Source organism: Gossypium hirsutum, chromosome A10 (genome assembly GCF_007990345.1).
Source record: "Gossypium hirsutum isolate 1008001.06 chromosome A10, Gossypium_hirsutum_v2.1, whole genome shotgun sequence".
In the NCBI taxonomy this organism is placed as follows: Eukaryota; Viridiplantae; Streptophyta; class Magnoliopsida; order Malvales; family Malvaceae; genus Gossypium; species Gossypium hirsutum.
In genome coordinates, this window is record NC_053433.1 from 79,895,655 (window position 1) to 79,909,879 (window position 14,225).

The 14,225-nt window shown below is 31.4% G+C and overlaps 1 protein-coding gene across 1 annotated transcript; it reads left to right on the plus strand.

The window, feature by feature from the left end:
* Nucleotides 1-276: 276 nt before the first annotated feature.
* LOC107896921 (60S ribosomal protein L38) lies at nt 277-1,786 on the plus strand. The gene is made up of 3 exons (XM_016822232.2): nt 277-516; nt 1,291-1,474; nt 1,593-1,786. The coding sequence occupies exons 1-3, from the start codon at nt 514-516 to the stop codon at nt 1,613-1,615; spliced, it is 210 nt and encodes a 69-aa protein (XP_016677721.1). The 5' UTR covers nt 277-513; the 3' UTR covers nt 1,616-1,786.
* Nucleotides 1,787-14,225: the final 12,439 nt, after the last annotated feature.

Sequence of the window (14,225 nt, forward strand, 5' to 3'; positions counted from 1 at the left end):
TGTTTATTATTATGTTTTCAATTTATAGTTGTTATTATGTTTTTTTTAATTAAGGAAAAAATTATCATGGATTTTTTTTTATATTTTAAACTTATTTTTTTAAAAAATGTATAATTCGATTAACCACTTAAATTAATTAAAATTAATCCTGTGATTAAAAATTTTAAAATTTCAATTAAATTCACGGTGTGTATCTTTTGCCAATCCATATTCAATATTGATTCGATTGAATGTTGAATTTTTAGTATAAAGGGCCTCTTGGCCCATAATAAGGTCATTTCTGTTACGCAAAAGATCCCGTCCAAGTCCAGCAGCAGGATAGGAGATTCGGACTCTTAATAATAAAACCACTTAAACAAGGGTAAAACGGGTAACAAAGTAAACTATTTTTAGGGTTTTCCTTCAACGCCTCCATATAATCAAATAACGAAGAAACACAAGGTTGGACTGCGAGCTTTGATTTTTAGGTGTTCCTGCAGAGTGAGGAAGCTCCCCTGAAAGCTTCAGTTGAAAATGGTAAAATAAAGTCTCTTTCCCTCTCCATTTATTTCATTAGATCTCCGAGTCTGATTTTTTTTTCATGGTCAATGCCTCTTTCTTAATGATGATTATTTGTTCTTCAGATCCTCTTTTACCGGTAATCGTTTCATTTTTTTTTCTGTTGTTGGCTTGCTTTTCTTTTTTTTTTTCGTTTATGTTCTTAGTGAAGATGGGTTGAAATTTCAATTGGTTTAAAAGATTTTGAGAAATAGTTTGGGTTCTGTATTTTAGGAGACATTTGAAATATGTGAGCTTTGCCTTAGATTATAGTTTTACGGATTGTGAAACTTTGGTAAATGGTTGTGCATTCAATGTATGTATTTTCTCGTTTTGTTTCATTGGAATATTTGCAATGAGGTACTTTGCCCTTGGTCTGCTTGAAAATATTGCTATTAATTGCATTGAGTTGATGAGTTTTTTATTTCTTTCTTTTTTGGTATCTTTTGATTTCAGTGTCAACTTGAGTCGTGAGATGAACTCATTTAATGGTAGGCTGGTCTGGTCTGATAAATGATTGTTTAAAAGTTTGAACTAATTTGCTGCTTAACAAACTAAGCTGAAATATTTGGAATGTTGGAATGTTTGGTTAGCATGAATGTCCAGTTTTTATTTATTTATTTCCAGTAGTCCTAGTTTGTGTTTTCCTTGTGCTCGAGCAGTTAACTGACCTGTCGATGATGATCTTTAGGCTTTTAATATCATGTTTTCTGGTTCTGCTTTATTTCCTAAGATTTGTATTCTGATGGACAGCCTAAGCAAATTCATGAGATCAAGGACTTCCTTCTCACTGCTAGAAGGAAAGATGCTCGCTCTGTAAAAATCAAGAAAAGCAGAGATGTTGTCAAGTTCAAGGTCCGCTGCTCCAAGTACTTGTACACCCTTTGCGTGTCTGATGCTGAGAAGGCTGACAAGTTGAAGCAGTCTCTTCCTCCAGGTAATTCATGATGAAGGAGCCGCTTTTACATTCTTGTTTTTATTGAACCTATGTCCATATTTGAAATTACTTTCCCGTTACTTATATGTCTTTACCGTCACTGTTTTCATGTTTGCAGGTTTGAGCGTCCAAGACCTGTGAAATTAAAACTGCCCTTAGCTTGTACTAGGCAATGAAAACTAGATTTTGACTTTTAGTTTATTGCTTGCATTTCGAATCGTTTTGCAACGATCAAAAGTTTTTATAATGGATTTTTATTTGGTGTTTTTTTATGGACGTTAGTAATGTTATTAAAACCCTTTATTTATTTTAGTATTCGTGTTCTACATCTTAGTTTGGCACATATTGGATAATCAAACATATGAAAAAGAAAAGAATCAATATATTCTGATTCAGTATGTATCCGTCTTCGATTTGATGAAATGACTGACAACTGTGTTCATCGTCTCTCATATCTGTTGACCGCTATCAAGCTTTATGGTATGAAGTTTTTTTATTTCCTGTTGCTGTAATGTGAGAAATACGATTGCCATGCTGGTTTTGCCTTTGAGTGGCTGTATTAGCTTTGATTGTCAAGGGGCTGGACAGCCCTTGGCAACTAGAGCACTGAGAGAGTTTATTAAACGCCATTGTCCGTCTATTGTTTTTCCTATGGGAAAATAGCAAAGAAATGGTAAGCTGTAGAAGAATCGCAGCAGGCTCAGCTTCAGGAAATGGTTACTATATGGACTTACAGGCAAATCAGGTTGCTTGTCTCTGAGGTGGAATAATGAAATGGACCTCAAATCGTTGGAAGCTCAAATAGAGGAACAAAATTGTGGGAACCAGAAAAATGTGGTGGAGGGATGGAACCAAGAGGAGAGATTCTTCCATGAACAAAATGCTTGAGAACATGAGCGCTGCAAATCGTAACCTTCAAGCATAGGATTGAAGATAGTTTGGTAATAGCAAAAGGATGATAGATGCTTCGTTAAAGAGATCGACAAGATTTCAACCATTAAGCCTAAGCCTCAACCAAGGCTAGAACACGAGATCAAGAGAGATTGACAAAGCGTGGTAAAGGGAGGAATGCTATTGTGCTTAGCGACCAAGAATAAATTGGCTATGAAATGGCGATAAGAACACCTTGACTTTTCCATGCCACAATAATGTGCCATTGACACACGAATGCAATTTGGAGACTCAAAGGACTTGATGGAGAGTAGATTGAGGACGATCAACAACTAGGGAGGCTTATCTTCAATCATTTCATGAATTTGTTTAAAAAGAACTCAACTTATGATATGGATAATGTTCTTGATGAGATTAAATAAGCAGTATTTTGTACTGGTAGACTCCGGACTCTGGGCTCGGGTGGTTTTTTCCTGGAATACCTTGTCAAAATGATGTAATCAATTTGGTACGCAAGTTCTTTATCCATGGTCAATTGCCAATTGAATTTAACCACTGCAAGCCTATAGGGTATTGCGACTTTCTGTACAAAGTTATTGCGAGATTTATGGCTTGTCGCATGGGACCTATGCTTTCAGATTGCGTCTCCTAACCCAATATGCTTTCATTGAGGGTAAAAAAGTTTAGGACAACACCATCACCTCTCATGAAACACTCCATGCTTTGAAGAAATGTAAATAGCGAAAGAAAGGGGTCATGGCTGTAAATTGGGCTTTCAAAATTTTTATGACAGTTTTATAGCAGTTTCTTGGGGGGGAAAATCAAGGTGAGAATGGGATTTATCAAATGCTGGGTGTATCGCTTTGTGAAATACGACATGACGACTCATTTTTCTATTATGATTAATAGAGTTAAAGAAAGGCGCAATTAAAATTTTGGGTAAACTATTTGTTTCCCTGATATTACATATTAATCATTTATATTTGAAATATTACATTTTAATCACTTACATTATTATTTTGTTACGAAATGTTACCATTAAATTCTGTTACCTCCCTAACAGTGATCCTACATGGCAGTTCAAATGAGTTTTAATTCCCAACTTTGATGTCCTACGTGACAGTCTAAATTAAATTTATTTAATTAAAAATTTATTTTCATCCTAGCAACTAGACATCTAAATTGACATTTAAAAGCCGTTTGGACTGCCACGTAGGATTGCCATTAGGGAGGTAATGGACTTTAACAGTTGAATGACCATTTTGTAACAAAACGATAACATAAGTGACTAAAACGTAACATTTCAAACATAAGTGACTATAATGTAATTTGAGGTAAATAAAAGTGATCGTTTTTGTAATTTACCCTATAACTTTTCGAGGATTAAGAAAAGATGATCCACTTTTCTTGTCTTTTCATGATGGTGGCTAGTTTGCTTTCTTTGATTATTGAGAAGCGTGAGAAAGATGGAAATGTTGAAGGGTTCAAAATTTTTCAATGTTTAGAAGGTGTCGGATTTCGGAATCCAAATCGTTCCGAGAAGTCAAACAGAGAGGTTTTCTAAGAACGAGTATTGGGTTGTTTCCACAATTCATTGTTAGTGAGTTAATATTATATTTAGTTTAATATTAGATGGGAATTGGAAACTAGAATTGTGGATTATGGACTAATTTGTGAAAGAGGTAATTTGAGGGGTCAATGTCTAAAAGTGTAGAAATTAGATTTAGAAAATGTTAACTCTTGATAGTTTAATTTTGCCCAAAGATATGTGAGCAAATTTCCCATTAGTTTATTTCCATAAAAGAGGGAATGGTTATCCAACCATTTTTCACCATTCATTTCGTTTCCCTCCATTTTCTCTCAAAATCCTCTCAACTTTTCTCAAACATTTACATTGATTCTTGATTTCAAATCATAAACTTCTGATTGGCAAGTATTTTCTGTTAATTTATTCATTAAGTTTGATAAATCAATTTTCATCAGTCTCTTTATCATTTCTTATTGCCAATTTTTGGAGGGAATATTTCTTCATCAAAATCCCTTGATTTTCAACGAAGTAAAGATGGTTTCTATTTTTTTTTTACTGATTCTAACTCTTAAAAATTGATTTCATCCATTTTCTTCTCCATTTCTTGTTTCACATCAACCATGAGTGATAGAGTAGGAGATTTAATTTCTAATTTTTTCTTGGTGAAATTAGGGGTTTTTTTATACAAATGATCTTAAAATTTTGATTAATTAGAAAAATATCCACTTTTCTGATCATACATATAAATAACTTAAAATCTATAGTAAAAATTAGTGGGTCCAAAAAAATTTGGTGCCACCAACATGCCACGTCTGTAAAATCAATAAAAAATTTATTTTTTGGTGGAATTATGTAGAATGATGTCACTTATATAAATACTAGAGAAATACTACTATTTCTGAAAAATTGGAGAGTTAAAAAATAAATATAGTCACCACCACTTTTGTATGTGTTAGTGTAATTTTTTTTTATAAAAAAAGTATTTTTTATTGGGTGGAGTCATTCTAAATGGTGCTACCACACCGGTTTTTTTTTAAATGTGTTTTTCTATTTAAAAAATAATATTTCATTTGGAGCCATATAGAATGGCGCCACCAATATACCGTGTATGGTTTTTTCAAAATGTGTTATTTTTTAATTTAATTTTTTTTGAAAAAGTAATATTTTATTTGGTGAAGCCATATAGAATGACATGATCAAAAAGTTATATATATCCACAACCCAATGACAGATCACTCTAAGTTGGAGAATTTTTTTAATTATATCATATTAGAGGATGAAGTGGAGAGAGATGATTGGTGTTTTTTATGTTTTTATGTTTAATGATTATTTTTGATTGCCAGTAATTTATTCGGTAACGGGTTCAAATTGGTTATGTAAGTTTTTCCGTTGGTTGTGGTAAGACAATAACGGGCTCAAATTGGTTATGTAGCCAACGGGTGGATTATTTGGGATTCTCTGAGCCAACAGGATGTTTGAAGGTTTTAAGGAATCCCAAATCGAACTGCATGGATGAAATAATCAATATCAACAGCATCCGAGCTACAAGATAATAGCATCGAGAAAGTTGCTGCTGTTGCGGTTAAACAATTTATTTTTCAATTTGTAAGACACAATGTTGTCGGTCTTGAACAAAATTGTCTAATTTTTTTTTTTAGTATTGAGAAAGTTGCTCGTGTTGTAAATTTTTAGTATTGAGAAAGTTGCTCGTGTTGTAAATTTACACATTGTAAGTTAAGTGAAACTATTTTAGAATGTTTGAAATGTAAAATTATATTTTGTATAATATAAATTTTAAATTATGTAAATTGATAGTCATTTGAAATGCTAGCAATGTAAAATAATTTTTATGTAAATCATTTATGTAATGTGAAATCAAGAAAATCAAAGGGACATTTTTAAAGAAAGTTTGATAAGTGACATTTTTAATAGAAATCAAGAAAGAGAGGACCAAAAAATAAAGAAAGTTTGGGAAAAAATGAGAAAAAAAAAAAGAAAGAAAGTGAGGGATTGAATTGACTGGAAAAAAAAAGAGAAATGGTTGATTTGTAAAAACAAAAAACTAGGGCATTTTTAAAAGAAATAAAATGGTGTCGAAAACAATGGTTTCGGGGTCACAAGTCCGACGAGTAAGTTCTTATAATTAATATTTAAATTATATGAGTCAATAGTAATTTTATAATGAATTTTGATATGAGGAATTTTAACCAATAGAATTAAAAGTTAGTGTAAGTTGTTCGGTTCAAAAGTTAAGTGATTATTGAAAACAAAGTATTAGGACCTCATTTCCATAATTTAAGGCCATAAATATCTTTATTAAATATTTACAGAGTCGTATTATATATGAATTGAGGTTTGGTATGGTAATTTTGACGATTTATCGCTTAATTGCGGTAAAAGGATTAAATTGTAAAAGAGGTAAAAATTAATTGCTTTTGATTTAAAATAGTAAAGGGACAAAAATGGTAATTAAACCAAGGTCAAAAGTCCAAGAGGTGGTGAATATGATTAAATTCGCTAACTTTTGGGCTATTTACTGATTTAGTCCTAATTAGTTAGGATTAAATTGAAAATTAAGTTTGTTTAGTTGGAATTTAATAAAATTGAAGGACCAATTGTGCAAATAAACTCTCCTTGAAGGGTAAATATATGATTAGAAGGGATAGTGGACGGTATTAGGCTTATAAATGTTAAAAATTATGAGTAATTAAGAAGGGCAAATTAGTAAATTGGTAATTAAATGAAATATAATAAAGAAAACAAGTAAACTTATCATCTTCTTCATAATTTTGAATCGAAACCCTAAGAAGCCATAGGAGGGAGTTCGATTAGCTTTGGTTCTCATATTGGGTAAGCAAACCTAACCCATTTTTAGTAATTTTTATGTTTTTGAACTCGCATTAGCTTAACTTAGCTATCCCGAGGACTAATTTGTATAATTTCCAAATGTTGAGGATTATGCCATTGATGAAATTGAGATGTTTATGAAGTTTTATGTTAAATTATTAAGCTTGGTTGTTAGATAAGACTATTTTGTAAAGTGATTTTTGATGATTTTAACATTTAATGACTAAATTGCTAAAATGGTAAAATAACATGTACATGAGGTGAAATAATTGCAAATATGGACTGTTAGGAAGTCATAGATGATTTGGCAGAATTGGGTTTTAATAAAAATGGTTAAATTGCATGTTTGAGGCTTATGAACTAAATTGAATAAAAGTGAAATATTAGGGGTAATTTCGTAAAATATTAAAAAGAACTTAATTGCATAAAATGAGTTAATTTTACCATTGGAATTAGTTAATTGAATGAAAATATTATTTTAGATCAAGAACGAGTGGAAAATCGAGGAAAAGAGAAAATTACGGAATAGTCCTTGTACCTTTGTCATTGCCACAATTTAGTCAGGTAAGTTCGTTCGGTTTAATTTTAGTATATTTTTAAATGTAATATATGAACTTACACAATGTTAGATTATATTGATGTGTGTAATTGAAAATGAAAATAATGAATTGATATTATGTCGATCACTGATTGAGATATTCTGAGTCATTACTGCAAATTAGTCTTGTACGTTCATTTAATATGAACTCAATAATATTTCTAATTGCTTATGAATATTAGAGCTTAAATGATGTAAAATTACTAATATTAAATTGATTTTTTGATAGAATAGGAATTGTAGAAAGTTACGAAAATGATAATTCCTAATATCAATGAAGCAGGCTACATTCGCACGTAAGACCATAGCGAGGCTATGGCAATTATTCAAACGTAAGACCATGGTTGGACCATGGCAGTGTGTATATGTAAGACCATAGTTGCGCTATGGCATTCTGATGGTAATACCATAATTGGATTATGGCACTATGAACATAAGACCATGGCAGGGCCAGGGCAATGCATATGTAAGACCATAGTTGGACTATGGCACAATAGGAAACGTGTTCCGGGGTTTCAATCGTCTCTACAGTATTTATTAGATGGAAAGAAATGAGGTTCTAAATGTGATGTGTGAAACAGTAAGCAATTTGTAATAGCATATATGTGTAAAAGTGGTAAATGTTGTAATATTATTATATGTTAAAAAGATTATATGTTAAAAAGATTATGTATTGTGATAGTAAGAAATGTGAATGTTACTGAAATGTGAAAAATTGATTTGAACTAATGTTTGAGCATTACTCTCTTGTTGGGAGCTGTGATTGACAGGAATTTTGATAATAACCTCGTTGACAGGAAATATGTTCATTAATCTTTTAGTTGAATTATTATTATGTTGATTTGATAAGCTTTACCATTCAATCGACAAACTTACTAAGCTTTATGAAAGCTTACTCGTATTATTTATTTTATTTCTTGTAGATATGTTTTTTGGATCGGGAGATCGGATCAGCTCGAAGAATCACACTATCCAAGAAATTTTGGTAGACTTAGATTTTAGTTTGGTATATATAGCATGTAATAGGACTCCTTTTGGATATGATGCATAAGTACTTGGTTTGTACAAATTATACATTTAACTTGTATTTTTTTTGTTTGGATAACCTATATAGGTATGTATGTTTTACTTAGGTAGAATTTTTTGATCAAGAATGAACTATAATGACAATATGATGACTAATGATATGAAATGATATCGATGTAAGATTTTGTCGTGTTAGTTGTGCTTTGTATATGAAAATATGAAAGTGAATTGTAATGAAATATTGAGGTGTCTATGATTGTAACACCCTATACCAAGCCTAGTCGTCGGACTCAAGTTATAGGATGCTACAACAGTAAACCGGAATATTCATAAGTGATTTATTCGATAATATTTAATAATTAATAAATACAAGTTAATTCCATGTTAAACATGCATTACAATGAAACTGAGCCTTAATCGGGCTTACAAAAGCCTTCGAACAAGTTTGAAACTAAATCGAGACCTGTAGCACTCATATACCGTTTCCATCACTGGAATAGGGTTACATCACATATCATGACTTCTCATAACAATTGGCATCCAAATATCAAATGAATTCCATTAATACGAATATGTTCGAAAAGAAATAAAACATACATGTACGGGCTTTAAATTGGATCTTTGAGGCCCCTAAAATAGTTTATGAATAATCGAGGACTAATTCGGAACAAATTAGGACATTTCAGGCAAAATTGAAAAAAATTTCACCTACAGGAGTCACATGGTCGTATGGCTGTCCCACACGCCTGTGTGGCCATCCCACACACCCATGTGTTCAACTGTATGCCTACTCGTGTAACTCACTAACTTGGGCCACACACCCGTGTGCTGAACCATGTGAACCCTGCACCTAACACACCTGGTCAGACACCCATGTATGACACATGGCCATGTGGTAGACTGTGCCCCAGGCCGTGTGCACCATTAATTGACCCAATACTTGCCCTATCCATATCTAAACACACCCAAAGTACATGCATACAAACCTTCAAAGTACATTCAAATATGTTCAAAACATGGCAAAACAATTAGCCTAAGTGCCAAACCAATGTGTCATCAATGATATCACAACTCAAACACCTAGACAACTTGTTACTTTAAATTGACATACAAGTCACAAATGCACATCCAGGGTCTTACTTACACAACCAAAATGCCTTACTCGTTTCATACTCAACCATACCAAATTTCCAACCCATTCAACACACACTTGCATATGCTACAACATGACTCATTTTATCAAACACGCACTTACCTTAGACCACAAAACTCCAAGCAACCAAGTTATATAATAATTTACACAAAATTAGTCACAAAACATATTCAATAGCCCTATTACATGCCATATAAGCCAAGTTGTTTCAAAATCTACCAAAAAGTCCTTAAGATAGTGTGATGTTGTAGGTTGATCCGACTTCCCGCCCAAAAATAAATCTACGAAACACAGAACAAAACACAGGTAAGCTTAATGAAAGCTTAGTAAGTTATTCAAATTAACGATAAATCTTACCAACAAACTTAATAGTTCAATTATAAGAAATAACAACGTAATCCCTTTCAAACAGTTCACAACAGGTGAGTATTATACCGTACCAGAACTCAAATTCTTCCGATTTCGGTAAGGCATGATTTCATTCAGTAAGCACAAAACCTCGCTTGTTTGAACTAGTTACAGAGTTTTGACCGATTCACGATACTGCTCACACAAGCTGATGAGAATCCACAATGTATGCAAGATCTCAGCCATTATAATGATCTATTTCATCAGTACAGAGTATTCAGTCATTTCACTAGTTCACGATGTTGCTCACACAAGCTTTCGAGAATCCGCAACATGTACAGGATCTCAGCCATCAGAACGGTTTATATCACCAGAATATAGTAGCTATTCAATTCACTAGTTCACGATGCTGCTCACACAAGTTGTTGACAAATCGCAACATATGTAGGATCTCAGCCATCACGATGGTGTGTATCATCAAAGCAGAATATTCATTTAGTATTCACCGGTTCAAAGCCTGATAACTCATCAGTCGATCATTTCTTAGATATTTTCAATCAATCAATTATTAAGAATACTATGAATTTAATTATATAACAAAGAATGTATAAAAAGAATCATTATATTATAGAAATAATAGTACGAACTTACTGGATTGATTTGCAGTAACTGCCAAAGTATAGGGACTATTCAGCAACTTCTTTATGCCTCAATTTTCAATCCATTATTGATCTAAAATATTAGTTTCATTCAATTAACAGAATCCAACAGTAAAATTAAATCTTTTTTTATGCATTTAAGTCCTTTTTGACATTTTTACAAAATTACCCCAAATATTTTACTTTTATGCAGTTTAGTCCTTAATCCCCAACATGAAAATTAACTAATTTTACGTAAAACCTAGTACATTCGAAACATTAAGGGTCTCCTAACAGCCCCTATTTGCAATTATGTCACCTCAAATACAAGCAATTTTATCGTTTTAACAATTTAGTCCTTAAATGTTAAAATCATCAAAATTTACTTTACAAAATAATCCAATCTAAGAACAAGGTTTCATAATCTATCATAAAAATTCAAGAAATGACTTAAATCATTAATGACAACTTTTATAACATTTAAAAATTTTACAAACTAGTCCTCAGGTTAGCTAGATTAAGCTAATACAAGCTTAAAAACATAAAAATTACTAAAAAGGGGAAAGATTTACGTACCAAATTAATGAACCCTAGCTTGGTTGAATGAGCTCTCTCTCTCTTGCGATGGTATTTCGGTTTTGGAAGTGTGAAAATGAAGAAGATAGACTAGAATTTCTATTTCATTTTATTTAAATTCCATTTATAATTTTAATTACTATTATGCCATTTTCATTTCCATTCAAATATCACCAATTATAAACCCATTACCGTCCACTATGAGTAATTATGGTTTATTTACCATTCAAACCCCTTTAATTTACCTTTTAAATTAATAAATCCATCTTTTTCATATTTACAATTTAGTTCTTTTTGCTTAATTAATCATCCAAACGTTAAAATTTCTTAACCAAATTTTAATATGACACTAATGACCTCGTAAATATTTACTAATCAATATTTACGGCCTAACACACTGGAGTTGTAGCCTCAGAACCACCATTTCCGATCATATTGGAAACAAATTAATTAGTAAATCCTTATTTAATTAGGATTTAATTACAATTTACCACAATCTAAAGAATTCAACATCATTTCTATTATTAGGCCATTTTAAGAGGGTCCAATTACACAATTGGTCCTTCAATTATATTAAATTTCAATTAAGAAAACTTATTTACAATTTAATCTTAAACCAATTAGGACTAAATGAATAAATAACCCAAAAGTTAATGGATGGTAATCATGTCACTACCGTTTGGAATTTTTTACTATGATTTAATCACCATTTTGGTCCCTTTAGTATTTAAAATCTATAGCAACTAACTTTTACCTCCTTTACAATTTAATCCTTTTACCTTTTTAGGCAATTAATTGTAAAAGTTACCGAACCAAACTTTAATTAACCTATAATAAGACTCTGTAAATATTTAGTAAAAATGTTGACTGCCTTAAATTACGAAAACAAGGTCCTAAAACCTCGTTTTCAATAACCACTTGCCTTTTGAACCAAACCTCTCATACTAACTTTTAATTTAATAATTAAAATTTACCAATTCAAAATTCAATATAAAAATTATTATTGACTCATATAATTTAAATACTAATTATACGAATTTAGTAGTCGAATTTGTGGTCCCGAAACCACTGTTTCTGACACCATTGAAAAACAAGCTGTTACAATGATAACATATTGGTTAGGCTTAGTATTGATTATATTACATGAGTAGATTGATATTGAAGGTGTCAAATGACTTATTTGATTGTATGTTTGAGTATGTTTAGGTATGTATGCATATGGGAGAAGAAAAGAGCATGTTTTGAGTCAATTTTGGATACACACGGCCTGAGACACGAGTTGTCACACAGTCGTGTGTCACACACGGGCAACCCACATGAGCGTGTGCCCTAAGCGTGTTTAAGTGCAGTATCTACATGGCCTGTGACAAGGCCGTGTGAGGGTATTTCGATTGTTACACGGGCTAGCACACATTTTGCCACACGACCGTGTGGATTCATTTCGAATGATACACGGTTTGGGATACGGTTGGCCATACGGTTATGTCCCTACACCACACGGCCTGGCCACAAGGCTGTGTGACCCTTGTTTTGAAATTTTTTTTAAAAAAATTTCCCTGAATATTCTGATTTATTCTGATTTGATCCCTGAATGTTCGTAACTTATTTTTAGGGCTTCGAAGGATCAATTTAAGGCTCGTAAATGTTTGATTTATTTCATGTTGAATATTATCTGAATTTATGAAATTATTTTTATGATTGGATGCTGATTGAAATGAAATATTTCAACGTGTATAGTAACACTCCGTACTCTATTCCAATAACGGAACAGGACATGGGTGTTACAAAGTGACTTGTCATGGTCAATTTAATTAATGGCTTTAAAAAAAATTAGAATGGGAGAAGAGAAGAGATCGGATTATCATTTTAAAAAGAAAGGTGGGGCTGTTTTAGGTCCCTCTTAAAATTTTGAAGTAGAAGAAGAGAAGAAAAGAGAAGAGAAGAGAAGAGAAAAGAAAATAGTTGTATTTGTTTTGAAGTTAATAAATACAAGTAAGGCATGTAAATATATTTTAATGTGCATTTATTATATTAAAAGTAGTTAATTGTAATGTAATAATTAATTATATTTAATTTATGTATATTTTTTTAAATTATGCAGATATCAGAATGTCTTCTTGAGTAAACATGGATCACGCTTCATTGAGGTTCAACGAAACAATAAAATTAATTATAAATTAAATAAAAAAAATTTCGTTTTAGTTTCTCTGTTTTTCTTGCTCAACGCTATTTTGCCCTATGTGTTTGATGTTAAATTACTTTTTCCTAACTGTTTTGGTTGCATGAAATTGTATTTAGCCCTTTTTTCTCTCACACTATTTTTATCTTCTTTATATGTATGTTATTACTATTTACAAATGTATTCATCTATAAATCAGTATATATATATTAGTTGAGTTATTCTTTTGTTTGCATGCCTTACCATGATATATACATATGCATTTCATCTAATATTATAATCTTATTGTTGCATTGATTTTGAAGTTTCTGCACTTATCAGTTATCACTAGAGAATAGGATAAACCTTAGAATTTTTGAACTGTAAATATTATGAGAATTAAATTTGTATATTTACTAAATTTAAAATACTATGTTGAAATGGTAAAAATGTAAATATTATTTTACTTGGACTCATCCTTGTCCATGTCCAACCCATATGCCATCGAATATAGGTACGGGATAGTATCTCCGATGCATGGTGGAACTTAGAAAAAAATAAGCATACTCATACCCGCTACAAAATAATTTTTTATCCTTCATAATCAATATATGTAGGACAACCAGGGTTGTGGAGCCATAAAGAATGACTTCACCAAAATAAAATATTTTTAAAAAAAATTTTAAATTAAAAAAACAATACATTTTAAAAAAATCATATAGTACACTGGTGACGTCATTTTATATGGCTCCACCAAATAAAATATTATTTTTTAAAAATTTTAAATACTAAAAAAAACACATTAAAAAAACATACACAGTATATTGAAGGTATCATTTTACGTGGTTCCACCAAATAAAATATTATTATTTTTAAATAAAAAAGTACATTAAATAAAAAATCCTGACATAAAGTGGTGACACCATTTAGAATGGTCCACCCAATATAATTTTAAATTTTAAAAAAATTAAAAAATTCAGACACATAC

Coding starts and splice junctions, on each gene's coding strand:
- LOC107896921 (XM_016822232.2), top strand. Junction 1,475..1,592: donor GAAGCAGTCTCTTCCTCCAG/GTAATTCATGAT, acceptor TCATGTTTGCAG/GTTTGAGCGTCCAAGACCTG.